We start from the raw sequence: 17746 nt of genomic DNA on the forward strand, positions 1-17746 counted from the left end.
CTTGCTGTGGGGAAAAGCCTAGGTAAACATCTCTTAAATAGAAATTAAAAAATAATTTGAAGATGTTTTCTGCCAATCAAGTTGCTCTTACTTACTGAAGAGTATGTAGCAGAGGTTCCTTGGCTTACTGAAAGACCATGGGACCATTATGTCAGATAAACACAATATATTCTTGTATTAAGTGGGTACTGTTTCACTGCTTTGAGATTCAATTCACTTAGCTTAAGGCAAAAAGTAAAATTAAATGCATTGCTACTTACGTACTCTTGAGGCATATGTAATGCAAATATAATGCTTTAGCTTCAGGCTAAAACTTGTAGCAATCAAGTGGTAGAGCTCCCTGTCCATCTCAATCCTGTAAACCAAGTTTGCAGGTCTAGACATAATTCCAGCATGTTTCTGAGCACCAGCAGGTAATCTGTGTGTGTTCCTCCTTCAAGTTAAGGTTAATCAATAATGGCATGTCTTGTTGCCTTATAGGTAGAGGGGAGTGTGTGTGGGGGGGAAGAGGTGTTGGGTTTTTTGTTTGGAGGGGATTGGATTAAATCAGTAGGCAAAATTTCCTTAGAAAGCTGGGGGGGAAGGTGCTTCATGAACTTCATGAACAGAGTGTTTTGTTCTTCTCAAAACACACACAGACACACACACACAAAATGGTACCAGAAGCTGTAGATCAAGAGAATGCTAGCAGTAGCTTGGGCGTTGAATAGAGGTTCTGGAAAACAAACCAGTGCCAAAGGGAATTTCCTTTGGAACTGGAGAGGGTGAGTGAAATACGTAGCAGCACTGATGATGAGTTGGCTGGAGGAAGGGAACTGCCTGCAAGGACAGAGTGGATGATGTTTTAATTGCATTCAAATTACTTGAGGGTTTTTTCCCCAAGCCCTTTGGTCATCTGTACATAGTGCTGTCTGGAAGGCCAAGGCAGTGTCACCTCAGTGCTCTGAAGTGATGGGATGACCTTAGTGATCTGTGTACTGATGGAAATACTGGAAGAGGACAGCAAGATGTAACAGTGCCATTTAATACTATAGATGGGATTGCTCTCTACTCCTGCTCTTGGGAAAAGATGCCTGCTGCAGCTTAAGGCTGCCTCTCTCATCTTTGATACATGTGCTTGTGGAAGACCAGTTTGTAGATGTGTATTTGTAAAAGGCCAGCTGAGCCTCTCAGAAGCAGAAGATGGTGCTCCTGGTTCAGTCTCTCTTTTGCCCTTTCTGAGCAGAGATTCTGTCCACCCAGACATGTCAATCAGCAATCAGTTCATTGCCAACTGTAGTTTTATGCTTCACTACTTTTTTTTTTCCCCCTCACTGCATGGAACAAGTGCTTAGTCTGTTCTTCACTGAAACTTTCTTGGAATTTTTTTTGTGCTGCAGTAGGGGTGAAGTGTTACATGGGAGGTAGAAGCCACATCACCCCATGGCTCCCAGCTGCTTTTTGCTTTTTCAATGTAGATACAAGTGGAGGGTGATTCCTGTATGAAAAAGGACAAAGGGCTCATTTGTTTTAAGTGGGGAGAAAGGAAACTGTAGATTTAGTAAAAAGATTCCTCCTGCCTTCCCATCACTGGCTTTCAATCTATTTAACCATATGAGATTGCTCCCTGTTTTCCATCTCTTTTTCACCAGCCTGAATTTATCCCCATTTTCTGCTCTAATCTGCTCTGCCATTCTAATCCTCCTAGTAGAATCACATGGGTAATTAAGTTTTAAGGATAGTGGAACTGCAGTGCTGTGACAAACATACACCCACCTGTGGTGGGAGACACTGTTGATGACAAACTCATTCTTCTTCTCTTTCCCTAAACTTTGGCCAAAGGAAGGCTATCAGTTGTTTTCTGCTGGCCCAGGGTCAGGTTCAAGGAACACCCTGCTCCATAGTTCCCCAAATGGTGATATGTTGTAACCTCTTTAGTGTGCCAAGGCATGACATTTGTGATGGCAGTGAGAAACTTACTACTTTACTGGTACTAAATAGTGTACAGTAGTGAAAGGATCACTGTGCATGGTTAGAGCTGGAGTCTCAGCCACAACCACAGGGAATATCACAACATCTTTTCACACTGATGGCTTTTTGGTTTTACTGCCATCCCTGTGTTGTCTCAGAACTTTTACCTTCAAAATCAGATTTTGAAGGGAAGATTGGTTTTTCCCAACCTTGCTGCAGCATGAGATCTTTACTTTTCTCTCTTTGAATCCAATATGAATGTAAATAGGAATTTGCTTGCTAGAAGCTTGAGTTGGAGGAGGCATTTTGTTTCCTACCTCTTGGAAATGGATAAATGTTATGGTCACTGTGGTTTTTGTGGCATGGTGTATACAGACATGTTCTTGAGACGTACATGCCATATGTGACAGCTCTATATCCATGAGCAGGATGCTGTTTTTACTTCTTACATGCTGTGTGACTCCCTATAGAAAGCAAATGATTACAAGCTTTTGTTAAAAATTAATTCTCTTAAGTATGTGTAGATATGGAAATCACCTACAAGAAATTTGTTTTTGTGTCTTCAGAAGGAGGCTGTTTTATTGGGGGACAAAGAGAAGCAGATGACAGGTTGCCTCAAGATGCAAAAGAGCAACACTCTAGTTTAGACATACACACAGTCACATTTCTCTCTCTTTGTCTCCAGTGTTCCACTTGCTGATGCCCTTCTTTTCTTCCTCAGACAGTTCTTTAACAAGTATGTGAAAGTATTGTTACACCTTCTACATTGAAAAAAGCACAGAAAGCAACTGGGTTTTTTTTCATGTGTTTGTTTAATCTGCAGTAAAAAAAAAAAGGAAAACTGACTTTTCTAAGCATATGATAGATGTACTTCTAAAACAACATAATGATCAAGGTCATTTTCAGTTTAAAAAGCAGAAACTCAAATTTAACAGGCCTTGAAATCCCACTTTAAGAAGTTTATAATTTAAATATTTCAAAGCAAGTCTGTCCTTCAGATTAAGAGAAGGTGAAGTTTATACTAAAAAGCTACAATAGAACAAAATACTGAATTCTGCTCTCATCTTATTCTCATTTAACACTTTGCTTTTCAGTTATGCAGTTTAGCATTCCACATGAGGTTGTCTTTATTTTCTTTAAGCCACGATTATGTCAAATTAATTCCTCTTTTGTGTGTCACGCAGTGTTAATAACATTACTGAGCTTGCAACATCTCAAGAGCTGTTTAGTCACAAAAATGAATGCTCCAGAAAGCAGACTTTAGGAAAAGCTGAACCAGTTTGTAGATATCATGTAGATGGCTCCATAAACTTGAAGGTAGGGTTCAAGATACATAGTATTGATAAAGGCAGTGTAATACCACTAATTTTGTTTTTCAAGGCTAGAAATACTAAATTGTTCCACCTTTGAGTGTTTCAGCTTAGTACCTTCCTTAGAGATTTAATGTGTAATAGGATCAATCCCAGTAATTGCAGAGTTTGCCTTAGCAAAAAGGGTGAGGTGAGAAAGGAAAGGGGAAAAAAAAAAAAGGCTTTTCTTTTATCCCCTCCCTTCTGGTAAACAGTTTCTCTTGTGGGGAAGGGATGTGAGCTTCAGCAAAACTAAAGGAACTGGTGTGAATGGCTGCTATCCATGTGAAATAAAGAGGGGTTGTAATCTTGTGTCAAATGTGTCTAGTTCAAGGATTTATAAATAACAGTGGCTGTTGTACATTCTGAAGGGTCTTGAGACTCCTTGGTCTGTAACTGCATGTAAATACTTTTGCTGTAGTAGCTGGATAGCAGATACTTGTTAGACACTACAGTGGTATCATGGATACAGGATTCTTGATGCTGGGGCTTCTTTGATGTTGGGATGTGCAAAGGGTTTTGATTCTGCGGCCACTCACATCCCCTTCCACAGCCCCTTTTCCTGCTGTTTGTTTCCGATTTAGCACAATGTGCGCTTTCCCGTGTCCCCTGGAGCAGCTTTGTGGGAAAGGTATGCTGTAATTGGTTTATAACCATTCATAATGACCTGGCAGCTCTGAATAGCAACAGGGAGCAACTTAAGTTGTGATTTATTTAAGTAAGCTACATGGATTAAAGGCACTCCCAAGTGTACAAGTTGAGCTAGTTGCTTAATTGGGTGTAAATTTTCACATATAGCTTGGAAAGAGAGGCGTTTGTTTTGAAAGGCTGAATTTAGATGTATGGGCAAGCTTCTGGACTGCTAAACCAATTTTGAGAGAAGTTTAATGTTGTCTTTTTTTGGGATATCTCAGTTTTTTAATTCAGCAAGTGCTATTATACCCTTCCCTCTTGTAAAGCTAATGGAATATTAACTTGAGCATTTAATTTGCAGTTGGAATATCTGACCTTGTTTTTGGTGCAGAAAAACAGGCTCAGATTTTGTAAGGCAGGATCAGTACCGCTGCTTTGGTTTTAGTCTTTTACCAGTTCATTGTATTCCTGCTCATTTTGTCAAGGCTCCAGTTGAGTTTGTTTTGTTTTGCTCAAGGGATTTCCTCACACAACGCCCATGATGCGAGCGACCCACCAGCTGCAGGGCATGATGACGCGGCAGGCGCTGCGGCAGCCCTGGTAGTTGTAGGGCCACGGCTGGAAGCCCATGAGGGGCTCGCAGATCCGCTGGCACTGCGTGTAACTGCGCCGGCACTCAATGCAGCACACGCCCAGGTGATCCAGCATGGGGTCAAAGGCCATCCCTTCACCTTCCAGCTGCTGCAATGTGAAATATTAAATGTCATCCCAGTGCTCTCATTCTCATGGAATAGCAGAATACATCCATGCTCCCCTTAACCCCACAAAGGGTAAAACCTGCAGTCTTGGGCTGTGGAAATTGACAAAACTCCCACTAAGTGTCCCATGCATCTTGCTTTATTATTTTTTCTTTTGACTTGCTCTCTTTGGCAGAAGCATAGAATTGGTGCGATCACCCTTGCAAATGGAAAGAACAACAGGCGGGTCTAACTTCATTATTTTTATTCTACTGCCCTTGGAAAAGCTCCAGCAACAGTAAGCTCCTCCCAAACTTTAAATATTAGTGACAGAAATGATTTCAAGATAGTTACCTGAATCTTTAATGTAGGTGAGAATTCCTGAAATATATGATGTGGTTTTTATGATCATTTTAGATTCTGTATTTTAATGCTTTTTACAGCACTTTTAGGAAACTATTCCTCTGGTCCCCTGCAGTTTTCTGAGGATTTGGCTCTTGTCTCTGAGTCTGGTTCCATCCCTCCCACCCCACTACACTTAGGTGCATTGTTGACAGTGAGAATTGTCTGTTCTGTAGCTGACAGTAAGGAGTTATATGGAGCAAAGCATGCACAAAATACTTAAAAGCCTTTACCCTTCAAAATTCCTCATTTCTGGGGAAAAAAAGGTAACCTGATATTCTGCTTTTGGAAACTTGGGTTGTTCTTTGCCCATTGGTGTTACTTCAAGAAAAGCAGCAGAAATGCACAAATGCTGAAGTACCAGTCAGCTTTTTACCTGACCATTTGCCATTCATTTTTGGAAAGTAGCGGAACAACAAAAAAAGTGACACAGAAAGGTGCCACCCCTTGTCTGGACTTGCACAGGACACTAGTGACAGCTGGGTGTTTTTAGGGACCCCAGCAACTCCTTCCCAGTCCTGAGAGCAGGGAAGATGTTTTCTTGGTCAGGATTCATCATCCTTGAATTCAGATACCTGCACCATGAACATCACCTGAGCTCATTGTCCAGACTCCACTTACAGTGAGTAAAGAGAAATAGCTCTAGGGAGGATTCATTTCATCCTTCAGGAGAGGCCTGGAGCATAATGAATGGTGCTTGTCAGTCCAGTGGCTGGTCTCTAAGAAAGCCTGGTGATAGGCATCGGTGCAGTAGCTGTTGGTGAGGGCAACCCCTGCCCTGCAGGCTGAGGGAAGCCTGATGGCTGCCTCTGTCTGGCTCTTTTCCATTTGGCCCGGCTGCCCCTGGCTGGAAGAGCAGACCTGTGGCAGTTGTGCCTCCAGAGGCAGGGCAGCTCAGACCTCATGGAGATGGTCACCTTAGTGGCTGTGAGGAGAAACTACATTCCAGTGCCACTGCTGTTTTACTGACCTCGTGAGAGAGTCGATTTAGATCCACTTTATTTGGAGTGATTAATTTAAGTTTAATTAAGGGATGTCAACTCGGCAGAATGCTGTCACAGTATAATGATCTCCTGCTGTTGCATAAATGTCAAGTCAAAGCTGGGACTTACTTCCAAAGCAGGAGGCATTTATCTTGTGACAGTGTTGTATTAAAATGACTTACTCCTGCTGCACCAAATGGTGGGTGTAAATTGTCTGGCGCTGGTGCAGCAGACTGGAAGGTGCCTCCTGCACAGCCAGTGTTCCTGCAGTGTGGCAGAGGTGTTGGGACACAGCAGGGTGGCTCCTCTGCTCTTTCTGGGGGCTGCTGCTTCTTGAAGGGTGAGAACGAGTTTTACGACAGTCATCCTCCACCCACTGCTGCTGTCTCAAAGCAGATTCTTCTCTGTCAGGTTATTGCTAGTCTAGGATTGCTTACCCTCACAGAGAAGAGGTTGAGAAAGAAATTTATTTGGCTGAACCTTTATCTCTTTGCACCCAAACACTTCTGCTGTGTTTCCCTGTAGCAGTCATGTCTGCTACTAATTTCTGTTTGAGAGCAAAGCATTTTTCTAGCTACTGGACTCTCTTAACATAGTAAATGATGGGTCTCAGCTGTCTGATCAAGACCAGCTTTGGTTTGTTTCTAGAAGGTGCTACCCTTGTCATATCTCCAGTGCTGTTTCCATATGGATCTGGAAGCTTCAAAAAGAAACTTGGCATCAACTTGCCTTAACCTTGTGATCTCAAGCACTTGTGCTTGTTTCAGAGTTGTTTCAGAAATCTAAAACTGGGAGAAGAGGATAGAGGGAAGACATTTTTGAGCTTCTTAGGTGTTTTACCAGTCTATTATTTCCTAGAACAGCTGAACAAGCAAAGACTGTGCAGATAAAAAAAAATAATGACAAGCCCCACATTACCAGTGTTACCTGTCCAACACAGTCCTGAGCTCTGAAGGAAGATTACAGTGTAAATACTCACATTGTATGGGTTGTCTGGATTAAATGTTTGATCAGTTTCTTGTCCCATTGGCCTGGTTTCATTAGCCTGGTGGCCAAGCTCTTGAGTCAGCTGCACGGTGCGTGACCTGGGGTTTACTTCTTCAGAAGCAGCTTCCAAGTCTTCCTCATCGAAGTTTGGTTCTGACTGGCGCTTGTTTCTCTTCATTTGTCTCCTTTGGTTATCTGAAGGAATAATCACCAAGGGACAATCTTACCTTGAGTGTATCATTGTAGTTACCTAATATTTCAGTAATTTCTTTAAATATTAAAAAAGGAGAGGATGGATGGCAGAGAGAAAGCCAAAACTGTGCCTTGGCAAACTTGACATGCATCGCCATGGGAGCTGCTTGCCTTCCTCTGTTGTGTCTGCAACAGTAATGCCTGTCCAAAGCAGTGTGATTGCCTTTCCCCCCCTCCCTCTTCTCTCCTCGAGGCAAAATTTGAGATTTGTTGGGGGCTTTTTGACCCAGCTGTAGTCACTAACCCAGATATTAGCCCAGCAGCAGTTTCCAGCACTAGCAAGACCACCTGTTCACATCTCACTTATTTTTCAAAATTCTTTTATGGCAGGATGGTGCCCTGCTCTCAAGGATATCTGGTTCTGGACAGCTTTGATATTGCTCTTTTGTTGCCAGGTGGGATATGCAAGATCATGAAGGGAAGTGGAAAATATTGGTAGCTTGGGTCCACAGGTGCTCTAAAATGTGTTAACTTTTTTTCCACAGGTGTTGTCCCACCCGGGTGTTCTGATATTAATTGGACCAAGGAGGAATACATATTTTTGAGCCTTCTCTCCTCCAAAGCCTGGAAGTTACCTGGAGGAGTTGCCATCTTCCTGGTGACTCCTGAACACCTTTGCTAAGCTTGCCTATAGGCCCCAAGTTCAGAGCTGGGACTGCCCCAGGGTCTCATAAACCACCCACCAGCTGGCTGGCTTAAAGCATCTTCCTTCCACTCCACTGAATTCCTCTGGGGAAGCAGGGTAGAAAACAGGACAGGCTATGGTCCCAAACTCCTGGCCAGTGTTCCTGCTACCTGGTGTCAGCTGCCTACACATTAAGGGGGCTAGTTTAAGCTTTTGTCTTGTCCTTCTCTAGAAGTAGACTAACCTCTCTGGAAATGTTTCATTTCCTAGCAAGTCACCCACTTGGGCTATGCAAATTGTCTGAGTAAATACAAGGATGGAAAATATCTAGGGGATAAACTCCAAACCCACAATCTTGGCACAAGCCCAGGAAGGCGTGGGCAAGGGAGGAAAGGAGCCTGGTTTCCCAGATGTGCTAGTTTCAGTAGCAAACCTGATGAAGGGAAGGCATTTAGATGAAGGGAGGGATAACATACTTTACAAATAAAAGAAATGTTACCTTTGGGATATGTTGGTCGCAGCCAGAAAATTGGAAGATCCCTGCAAAGCTCTAGAATTTTGGGGCTTAGGAAGCTGTTATGCTTGATAGGCTCATCTGCAGCCACCCAGATAAGGGAGTTTTTGTCAAATCTCACAGGCATGATTTCATCTTCCTGCAAATAGAAGAGCATAAATCCTTTGCTGCTCAGTGAGCAGTCATGTGCCTGCTCACTGCTAATTCTTGAGCACCAAACTGTATAATTATCCGCTGCAACTAATACTGAGCATCCTTCTATGTCATGAATGTGAGGGAATCGTGCTGAGCCAAAGCCTGGGGAAAGGCTGCCTCCACTGAAATGAAGGGCAAAGCCTCTGTCAGCTTTGCTGGGGCTGTGATTTCACCCATTTCACTCCTGGAAGGCTTCTGCCCCATGCATGAGGGCTGGGTGACAGAGGTCTTTGTGCCCAAAGCACCAGAATTTCAGGTGGTAGAAACCAAAGTTCTACCACCTTCAGCAAAGCAGCAATGGAATACCAGCAAAACCCAAGTCCTTCATCTTTTCCTATGCTCTGTTCTCATTTGACATACTCCCAATATATAACTATTTACAATGTGTGTATGGGGGAGGGGGGTGGTGGTGAGGGGAGGAATATTGTTCAAAAGTTTTAGAGAGGATTATAGCTTGAGAACTGCTCCAGCTTCCAGTTTTAAGTCAATGTGATCGGTCTGATTAAAGGTCTTGTTTGGTAAAAGCAATTCAATTGACCAAAAGCTTGAAGTGCAAGTTAAAGGAGCCTGCCTTTTTGAAGTGTACCCTGCAGGTTTTTGGTTCATATCTTCAAAGTAATGTAGGAAAATGCCAGTGATTGATTCTTTAAAGTTGTTAGTTCAAAGTATTATTTTACATAAAATGTGTAAGTATTTTATAGCAACGGTGAAATATTAAAAGAAAACTAACTTTTGAATCATGAAAACCAGCATGATTTCAAAGTTAAAATTCTAAATTGCTTTCATAAAAGTCATCAAGACTTGTTATATAACTGACTAGATCAATTTATTCCCTTGAGTTGCTGTTTCTTTAGAGTTTATTGATTTATTTTGTAGGTCTCAAGTCATTTAAGTTTGCTATCCAATCTGTCTACTGCTCTTTATTTATATTCTTCCCCTTAAGCTTTTATCAACATCAGAAATATCTGACTCTAATTTTCAGAAATAAAAATATCCTTTGTTTCTGTTTGAAATGATCCTGACTTGTGAGCAGCCAGAACTGGGTATCTATAAAACTCATTTTACTCAGCAATTTTTGTAGGTAGTGTTGCTATGATGCCCATTGCAGGAAAACAGCATATGCATACTTCCTCCTAAATACTTCCATATCAGAGAGATGACTTGGCCCAGAAAAATAAACACTACTTTGCCATTCCTGTGGTACATCTGGCCTGGAAAGTTGAGTGAAAGGGAAAAGTTAATGTCTTAGTGGTAGCACTAAGCTGCTTGGTGCATGCAGTTCGTTGCAACAGTCACATAGATGATGCATCTTGGGAGAAGATGCACAAAAAACAGGACAAGGAAATAGTTTTACTGTCAGCAGGTAGAATTAGAAATAAGTTTTTGATTATTTAGGATAGTGTCTTCAGGTCTGTGACTTTGTTTTTACAAAAAGATGAAAAATTCAAGCTTTGACTTCAAGCAATCGCGCTAATTAAGTCAAGGCCAGCTGCCTTTAAAATAAGGCAAGGCAGGAAAGATGGAACTGTCTGGAATTCGTGCAAGTTCTCTTTCCCATCATGGGGAAAATCCTGCCAGTTTCAGGAGGCTTTGTAGCATTTGTCAGCCTTTCTGACTCTGTTAGGAAAGATCTTTTTCCCCTTAATTTTAAAGCAGATGTTCAGCAGTCACAGCACCACTGCAGGGAGGTGCAGCCTTAACAGCCCCTCTCTCCCCGCTGATTGTATCTTGCTTTTATTCTCCCAGGAGCAGAGCAAACCCAGGGAAAGGGGCTGTGGATCTCCTGTGCTCTCCTGCCAATGACTGAGCCTCCAGCTGCATCCAGGCTCAGCTGGACTCAAGTCACTGGAGTCACTCCTGTGTGAGCAATAACTTTGGAAGTCTGAGCTCTGGGAAACTCAGGCTTTGAGCACATAAAGCAATCAGCTTTTTGGGCAAATGTGAGGAGATTTGGTGGTATCTGGGTGAGAACTGCAGCTTCTGTGCTGGTTGTGATGCAAATTCTATGAAATTTAATTAACATGTAAAATTAAGTTTTATGCTAAGAAGACTAAGTCATATTTTTTAAAATAAATTATTTCTTCTGAGATATTTTAATTTTTGCCATGTTTTCCACAATTCCCTTTTACTGACTAGAGTGATGGAGTTCATGTTTCTGCTCAAGAGCATTGACAGAAATCTCCTGGGATCTATCACAGTCCTCCTTTGCATTGACAACAGCAGCTACTTCTTCCACACCCTCCCTTCCAGCCTTGTGCACAGCCTGGTGTCAGGCAGGTGCTCTTGTCATGGAGATCTCCTGTGGATCTGGCAGAAATCAGTCTGTGGCTTCCCCCCTCACTAATCTGCAGCCTCTCACGATGTCCCTGGACATAGTGACATGTCTGACACCAACCTTGTTTTTCTTACCTTTCAGGGACTTCTTGCAACCAGTCAATAGCTGAATCCCAGCTATCCCACCCTGTCCCTACCATGAGCCAGAGTGGCTTCCAAATGTCATTTTTATTTGTATTCAAGTACCTCCTTTAGGCTCTCTCTATACAAAGATTAGTTTAAAAAAACCAACAAACTACCCCTTACCAGCTCAGATGAGAGGCTCGCTTTAGCCATAGCATCAACTTCAGGGATGTGAGCTTTTGGCTGAGCTTTGATGTAACACTTTTCTCCTTCAGCAAAACGGATCCCAGTTATCCCCTGCAAAAGCAGAAGGCAGAGGGTTGTGCACAGCCCTCCAGCTCCTCACCACCCCCAAGAAAGTGCCTCAGCTCTGCCAAAAATTGCCACTGAATTTTCAGTCTGAAGGCCAACCTTATTTAAAACCAGAAGCAATAAAATGCTCTTCCCTTCATCATTTTAGCTTCACAGTTTTGGTCCAATTGGTCTAGAAGTTTTTGCTTGATTTCTGAAAGTGGGGGGGTGTTTTATGTAAGTGCTTCCATGCAGGCTGTAGGCTACTTGGAGTAGCTCTGTTAAGGAATTAGTTGACATGATTTGAACTGTAACTTAGCACCTAACGTAGGCAGTCTTGAAATTGTGCTAGCTGGTGGCATAGTACCCTTGTGACACAGTTCTACAAAAATGTGGGGGCAGTTTGGTTCAGTCTGTACAAATAAGTGACTGTGACAGCAAAGGGAAGTTTGTGACGGGCAGTTTGGTGCAGAAATCTGTGTATGGGACTTTGTCTGGCCTACTAGGGTGAAATGTAATTGCATAAACCATAAATGTCTAGTTTTAAGCAAGAGAAGGAGCAAGTCTCCTGCAAGTCCTGGGATGTACCTTCCAGCCCATGCCAGAACCTTGGGCATCAACATCTTGCCATTGTAGCGTCTACGTTTCTACTGTAGGTTTTGGGTATCCATAAAAGAGCTCTCTTCTACATTATAAATTTAGATACCTTGTTGTAAATGGCAAAACTTTTGTGTTTTTCACGTGGTTGTCCAAGCTCCAGTCAACCACGTAAATATAATTACCTAGTGCCCTTTAAGTTGTGCTTGTTTTCTGCCTGGCCTCTAGCTGCCAGAAAGGGGTGTGGGTGTCAGAATGTCCCCTCTCATCTGCCTTGAAGGGGTATCATGGATGCCTTCGTGTGCGGCGTTGGGCACCGCAATGGAAGACATTAAACTGTTAGGGAGTGTCCAAAGGAGGGTTTGGGACGTGGTGAAGGGCCTTGAGGGGAAACTGTATGAGGAGCAGCTGAGGTCACTTGGTCTGTTCAGCCTGGAGGAGACTGAGGAGAGAGCTCATTGCAGTTACAGCTTCCTCATGAGGGGAACAGGAGGGGCAGGCACTGATCTCTTCTCTGTGGTGACAGTGACAGGACCCCAGGGAATGGCCTGAGGTTGTATAAGGGGAGGTTCAGGTTGGATATCAGGAAAAGGTTCTTCAGCCAGAGGGTGGCTGAGCACTAGAACAGCTCCCCAGGGAAGTGGTCACAGCACCAGCCTGGCTGAGACCAAGAAGTATTTGGACAGTGCTCTCAGGCACACAGTGTGACACTTGGGATGGTGCTGTGCCACGATTTGGACCTGATGTTCCTTGTGGGTCCCTTCCAACTCAGCACATTGTGATGCAGTGCAGCATGAGATGGATGGTACTGGGGCACCTGAGCCATGTCTTGTGTGTCTGCAGGTCCTGTGTAGCTGGACACACCCCCTTCACAACAAAATGACTACAAAAAGCAGTGAGAGAGGAGATGGCTATCCCAAGGATGGGTGCATTAGGATATAAAGCTTTGTGGTGTACCAGGTGTTCTAGGAATACCCCAAATATTGCCAAATCCAAGCCTTCTCTGACCATGCAGTCATTCCAGCAGTGCCAGTCCATCCAAAACTGCTAATGTAAATACCAGTCTGTTGGAAGCACATCTCTTCAGTTGCTTTCTCCTTTGTGTGCATTCTTGGCTGAAACCCCAAGTGGCATCATCCCTTTGCTGAGGTTGTCCCTGGCCCTCTTTAATTACAAGCGGGCACCATCCCTGGGAGGTCCCTTGAGCTGGTTGGTGTTAGGAGCTGATTTGTAACCTGGCTGTGACAGGCAGTATCTCATAGGCAGCAACACACGTGGAGCAAACATGAATTCAGCATCTCTCCAGTGGACTGTGCTTCTGTGCAGATGTGAAATGGCAAAGGCAAATGAGAAGAGCTCACTGTGGATGCTCTTACTCAGCTGCTGATAATGTTGCTATGGTGATGCTAATGAGAGTTGCATAAAGGCAGAACCACAGCTGTAGGAAAAGTTGGGGGTCCAGCATCTCCTGGCACAGATTTGTTTGTTCTTGCTGAAAAGCCAAGGAGCTGGGTTTCCTTGCCTTTCTAGATCCAGCAAGGGAAAGGTGGCTGCTCCAGAAGCAGAGATGCTTCCTAGCAGCAGCATCTTTGTTTTAGGTGCTGCTTTGACTTACAGAGGGCTTAACTCTGAGGCTGAGTGTTTTGCACCTGAGAACATTTAACTGCAGGCTCTGGCCCCTGTGATGGGTTTGTGCAGCATCACACAGATGTGCCTTAGTAGCTCAGGGCAGCTCAGAGACCTACTCTGTCCGAGCTGCTGAGCTCTGCTGAGGTTTGGCGTCTGTCAGTCCAGGCTCTGTGCTGAGTAGCCACAAGTTGCTGGGGTGCCCAAGTGTGTTTGCTGTCAGCCCGAGGGGCCCAGCACCTGGCATTGGTGCACAGATGCATAAACTGTGCCAAATGCCTCCATCCTCTGCCATGCATGGGGATGAAACCAGGCCAAGCCATGGAGACCAGCTCCTATGCTTGTCCTCAGGGCAAAGGAAGCTCTCCAAGTCAAGCACTGCAGAGTGGTCTCTCCTCGGTGTCTCCTTGGCTTACTGTATTGACCCTCTGCTCCTCAAACAGGGATGTCTGGGGGAGGTGTTTCTACCAGTTCAAACCACATGAAATCATGCGAGAGTTGTGTCACAGCCTGACAGAATGTTTTTCTAGTGAGACCCCAAGGTCACATGTCACATTTCTGCTCAGTGGTTTGAAGATGCAAAGCATTTACATGGAGTCAAACCCGCCATAGCCTAATCCACACCAGTTCCTGGAGTGGTACCTGGCATGGATGATCTCCAAAAAGCACTTTGATTTTTGTTTAGGAGGAAACTACCTGTCTCCCTGGAAATGCAAGCCAGGAGAGCAAAAATGTTTGTGTGGATGGTTGGAGGCTGGAATCTGAGACTAAGTGGGGCAGAGAAGTCAGGGCAGAACAAGGTGTTCTTAAGAGTCCAGTGCTGGAGTGTGTTACGTAAAGGACAAGAGTGGCACTACTTACGATCTGAAAATCATGAACTTCAACTGCCTCTTCACTCCCACTTCCTGTTTTGAATGTCTCTAAGTTGTTTCCAGCATCTATTTCCATTGATCCATCTTGTACTTTTCCATTAATGCTCATAGTATAGTGAACGTTGTACACCTGGAATCAATAAAAGAGTGGTAGCACATGCCAGTAATTACTTATTGCCTTCCTCCTACACCAGGCAATGGTCAATCTGACTCTCATATCCCTATTTAGCTCCTAAATTTTGCTGCTGTAGGCATTTGATAACCCTCAGCAACCAACACTGCACTACTTCAGCACTGGGGTCGGCTGGCAGTGGGGCGGCCAGCCCTGAGAGGTTGTTCAGTCTCCATCCTTGGAAGTTTTCACAGCCTGACTGGATAAAGCCCTGAGCAACCATCTCTGACCCCACAGCTGTCCCTGCTCTGAGCACCAGGTAGGACTAGAGAGCTGAGATCCCCCTGCCAGGGAGTGCTTATAGTTTTACTTCAAAACCAATGTGGGGTGAGTCCACACCCATGTTCACTCTGACCTAAAAACCCTCTTCTAGGACATTTTAGGAATTGCTTGTTATGCTGGCATGATTCCCAAAGGATAGCAGGCATGAATGTCCTACTCTGAAGGAAGCCAAGCCCTGTTTATCTCTTAGGATGTTCTGCTGAGGCACAGGAAAACAGGTTCCTCTTGAATACGAACACACTTCCCAGCTTGTAATGGATGTAAACTTTGTTTAAATTGGATGTGAAGTTGTATAGGCTGGTATTTTCCTTGTCAGCGTATTTGCCCTTATCCTATTTTCAATGAGGAGAGTTACAGTGCGGTTTGTATTTGCTGGAGGACCACAATCTGTGGAGGGGTTTTGTGATTCTGTGCAGCTCTGCTAAAAGTGCTGCACAAGCAGTTTATTTTGGGTCTTAAAAAAGCCCTTACAGCATTTTAATGAAAAATTTACACTGACAGCTAGAGACAAATTTCTTCTTCTCTCACCTTCGCTCAGGGAAGTCTAAGGTGCTAAAGATTTATGGTTCCTCAGTTATACACAGCCACTCCCATATTTCTGCTTTCTAGGATTCCTGTTGAACGTGGTCTGTAAAACCAGACCAGTGTATGTGGTCTCCCCCTGACAGGGACTGAGCTAGAGTTGAGACTTTGATACCCCATCATTTAGGGAAGAATTTAAAGATAAAAAATAAAACCAAGAATTTTAAAATTGTTAGTTTTTTAAAATTAATTACCCTGGATATAATTTTTGCAGTTGCTTCCTAAACATTTGCAACTCAAGTGCAGCTTTCTGAGTTTGAAGGCAGCTTGGAAAAATAAGCTTTCCCAGTGTCTTCACCTAGAGAGCAACTTTGAAGCTTAATGGAAACTGTGAATGTGACATATTTTGTATGGCTGAATTTAGATGACAGGAGCATTAAAAAGGGAAGCATTGTCTTGTACTCCACGAATGCACCTACCTGCTCAGAGCTGAAAGCACTGTCCCCTGCCTATGCCACCATTTGCATCCCTCTCCCTTTTCAAAAGCTCAGAGAAACACACAGTTCATGCAGCACGTCTTAGAGGCCAGCAATGTGTCCTGTCTTTTTGCTGTAAAACCTTGTACTTTTCTTTCTGATTATCTGAATTATCCCTATGTGTAGGGGTGTATCTCACAGGGCCACCTTTGCTCTGGCTGCTGGAATTCACACAAGGCTCTCCTTGATGAGGGCTGGCGTGTGGCCAGAGGCAGTACAAAACTTCTTCCAAAGTAAATTCAAAGGTACTAATTTAATTTATGGAGAATGGTACATTCATGTGTGTACCATCATGTTTCAAATATGTTTTAAACACAGATTCTGTGTAAACAGAAAGAAAAGTTAATCTGTAAACATGTTATAATGCTCTGAAGTTTGAGTCTTTAACTGATCACCAGCTTCTCAGTTTCATTCTTTGCATAAAGTGTTTCTCATGTACCCCAGAAACTGTAAATAATAAAACTTAACTTTAAAAATTGCTCCTCAGCTGCAAACCTAAGTGTATGCACAGTCATACAAAGCACCAGAACTAACAGTGCCTGTTAATGGGTTAATTATAGTATTACATACTTGAGGGTCCAGGTAGAATCTGGACCAAGAATACAGATGCTATGAAAAAAGAATTTACACATTTCAATGGTTTTTTGTCCTGAGAGTTGGAGTTTGCCCAGGATGAGAATCCCCAGGGACTTGTTGGGGTTTGAGTTCACTGAGGATTTGTGAGCAGAAATCAATGTGCAGTCTGTGCTCTCAAAGATGTGTTTCATGTTTGCTAATAAATGTGCTTCCAGGAAGCTCCATCCACACAGCCACCAAAGACAACGATTATGGCTTTGGGTTTTTAGGTGTTTGGGGGTTTTTGAAAGGAAAAAACCCTACAGGTCTGCTTAAAGACCTCTTTATAGACCTCCTCGCAAGGAGCGCTTCCAGCCCGTGCCTCCACGCCCACCCGGCCCGGGTGCGGACGTGCCCGGGGCCCGGCCCGGCGCGCTCACCTGCCGCTCCGTGCCTTTCCAGAAGTAGAAGGCGCCGATGGCCCCGGCCAGCAGCAGGAGGGCCCCGGCGATCAGCACCGCGGCCCCGGCCTTCAGCAGCCGCCCCGGTCCGGGGGGCGCGGCAGCCGCGTACGCCTGCGGAGAGCGCGGGTGGAGCAGGGACACGGCAGGGACCCCGCCCCGGGACCCCCGGCCGGACCTGACCCGGCCCGACCCGACCCGTTTTGTCCCGATTCGGCCCGCTACATCGCGACCCGTCCCGACCCCACCCGTTCCCCACCGTCCCAAACCAACCCGTCCCGTCCCGTTCCGTCCCATCCCGTCCCGACTCGCTGGGTTCCGTTCCATCCCAACCCACGCCCGCAGGCTTTGTCCCCATCCCACCCTGTCCCGCCCGGTGCCAGCCGGCAGCACTCACGGGGGGCAGGCACAGCTCCACATCGTCGGGCCCCACTCGGGCGATCGGCACCTTCTCGGAGCCTTCTGCCATGGCTGCCGCGGGAGGGAGACCTGCCCGGGCTCGGCCCCGGCCCCGGCCCCGGCCCCGGGCCTGCACCGCCCCGGCCCGCCCCGCTCCCGGCCCCGGCCCGCGGGGAGGGCAGCACCGCCCAGCCCCGGGCACAATGAGCCCCTTGAGCTGCCCGGCAGCCGGGGGAGCTCCCTGTGTCCTCCTGCCCCATCGCCGTCCCCTCCAAGCGGCCCCTGGATGTCGTCTCCAGCTTCCCCCCTTCCCGAGGGGGTCGGGGGTGTAGGGGACACGCAGCCCCGCACGCCGTGGCGGAGAAGAGGGGCGCCCCGTCAGACAGACGGCCGTCGTCAAAAAACACCA

The 17746-nt window shown here is 45.2% G+C and overlaps 1 protein-coding gene across 1 annotated transcript; it reads right to left on the reverse strand.

Moving 5' to 3' along the window:
- Positions 1–2626: 2626 nt before the first annotated feature.
- Positions 2627–17529, reverse strand: CNMD (chondromodulin). Its single transcript, XM_071448505.1, has 7 exons — positions 17336–17529; positions 16918–17052; positions 14400–14540; positions 11208–11321; positions 8418–8571; positions 7034–7236; positions 2627–4673 (listed from the first exon to the last, which is right to left on the reverse strand). Exons 1-7 carry the CDS (start codon positions 17405–17407, stop codon positions 4458–4460), a joined length of 1035 nt encoding a protein of 344 aa, XP_071304606.1. The 5' UTR covers positions 17408–17529; the 3' UTR covers positions 2627–4457.
- Between the last annotated feature and the right edge of the window lie 217 nt (positions 17530–17746).

This window comes from Agelaius tricolor, unplaced genomic scaffold (assembly GCF_023055355.1).
Source record: "Agelaius tricolor isolate 1412-34295 unplaced genomic scaffold, bAgeTri1.0.p SCAF_26, whole genome shotgun sequence".
In the NCBI taxonomy this organism is placed as follows: domain Eukaryota; kingdom Metazoa; phylum Chordata; class Aves; order Passeriformes; family Icteridae; genus Agelaius; species Agelaius tricolor.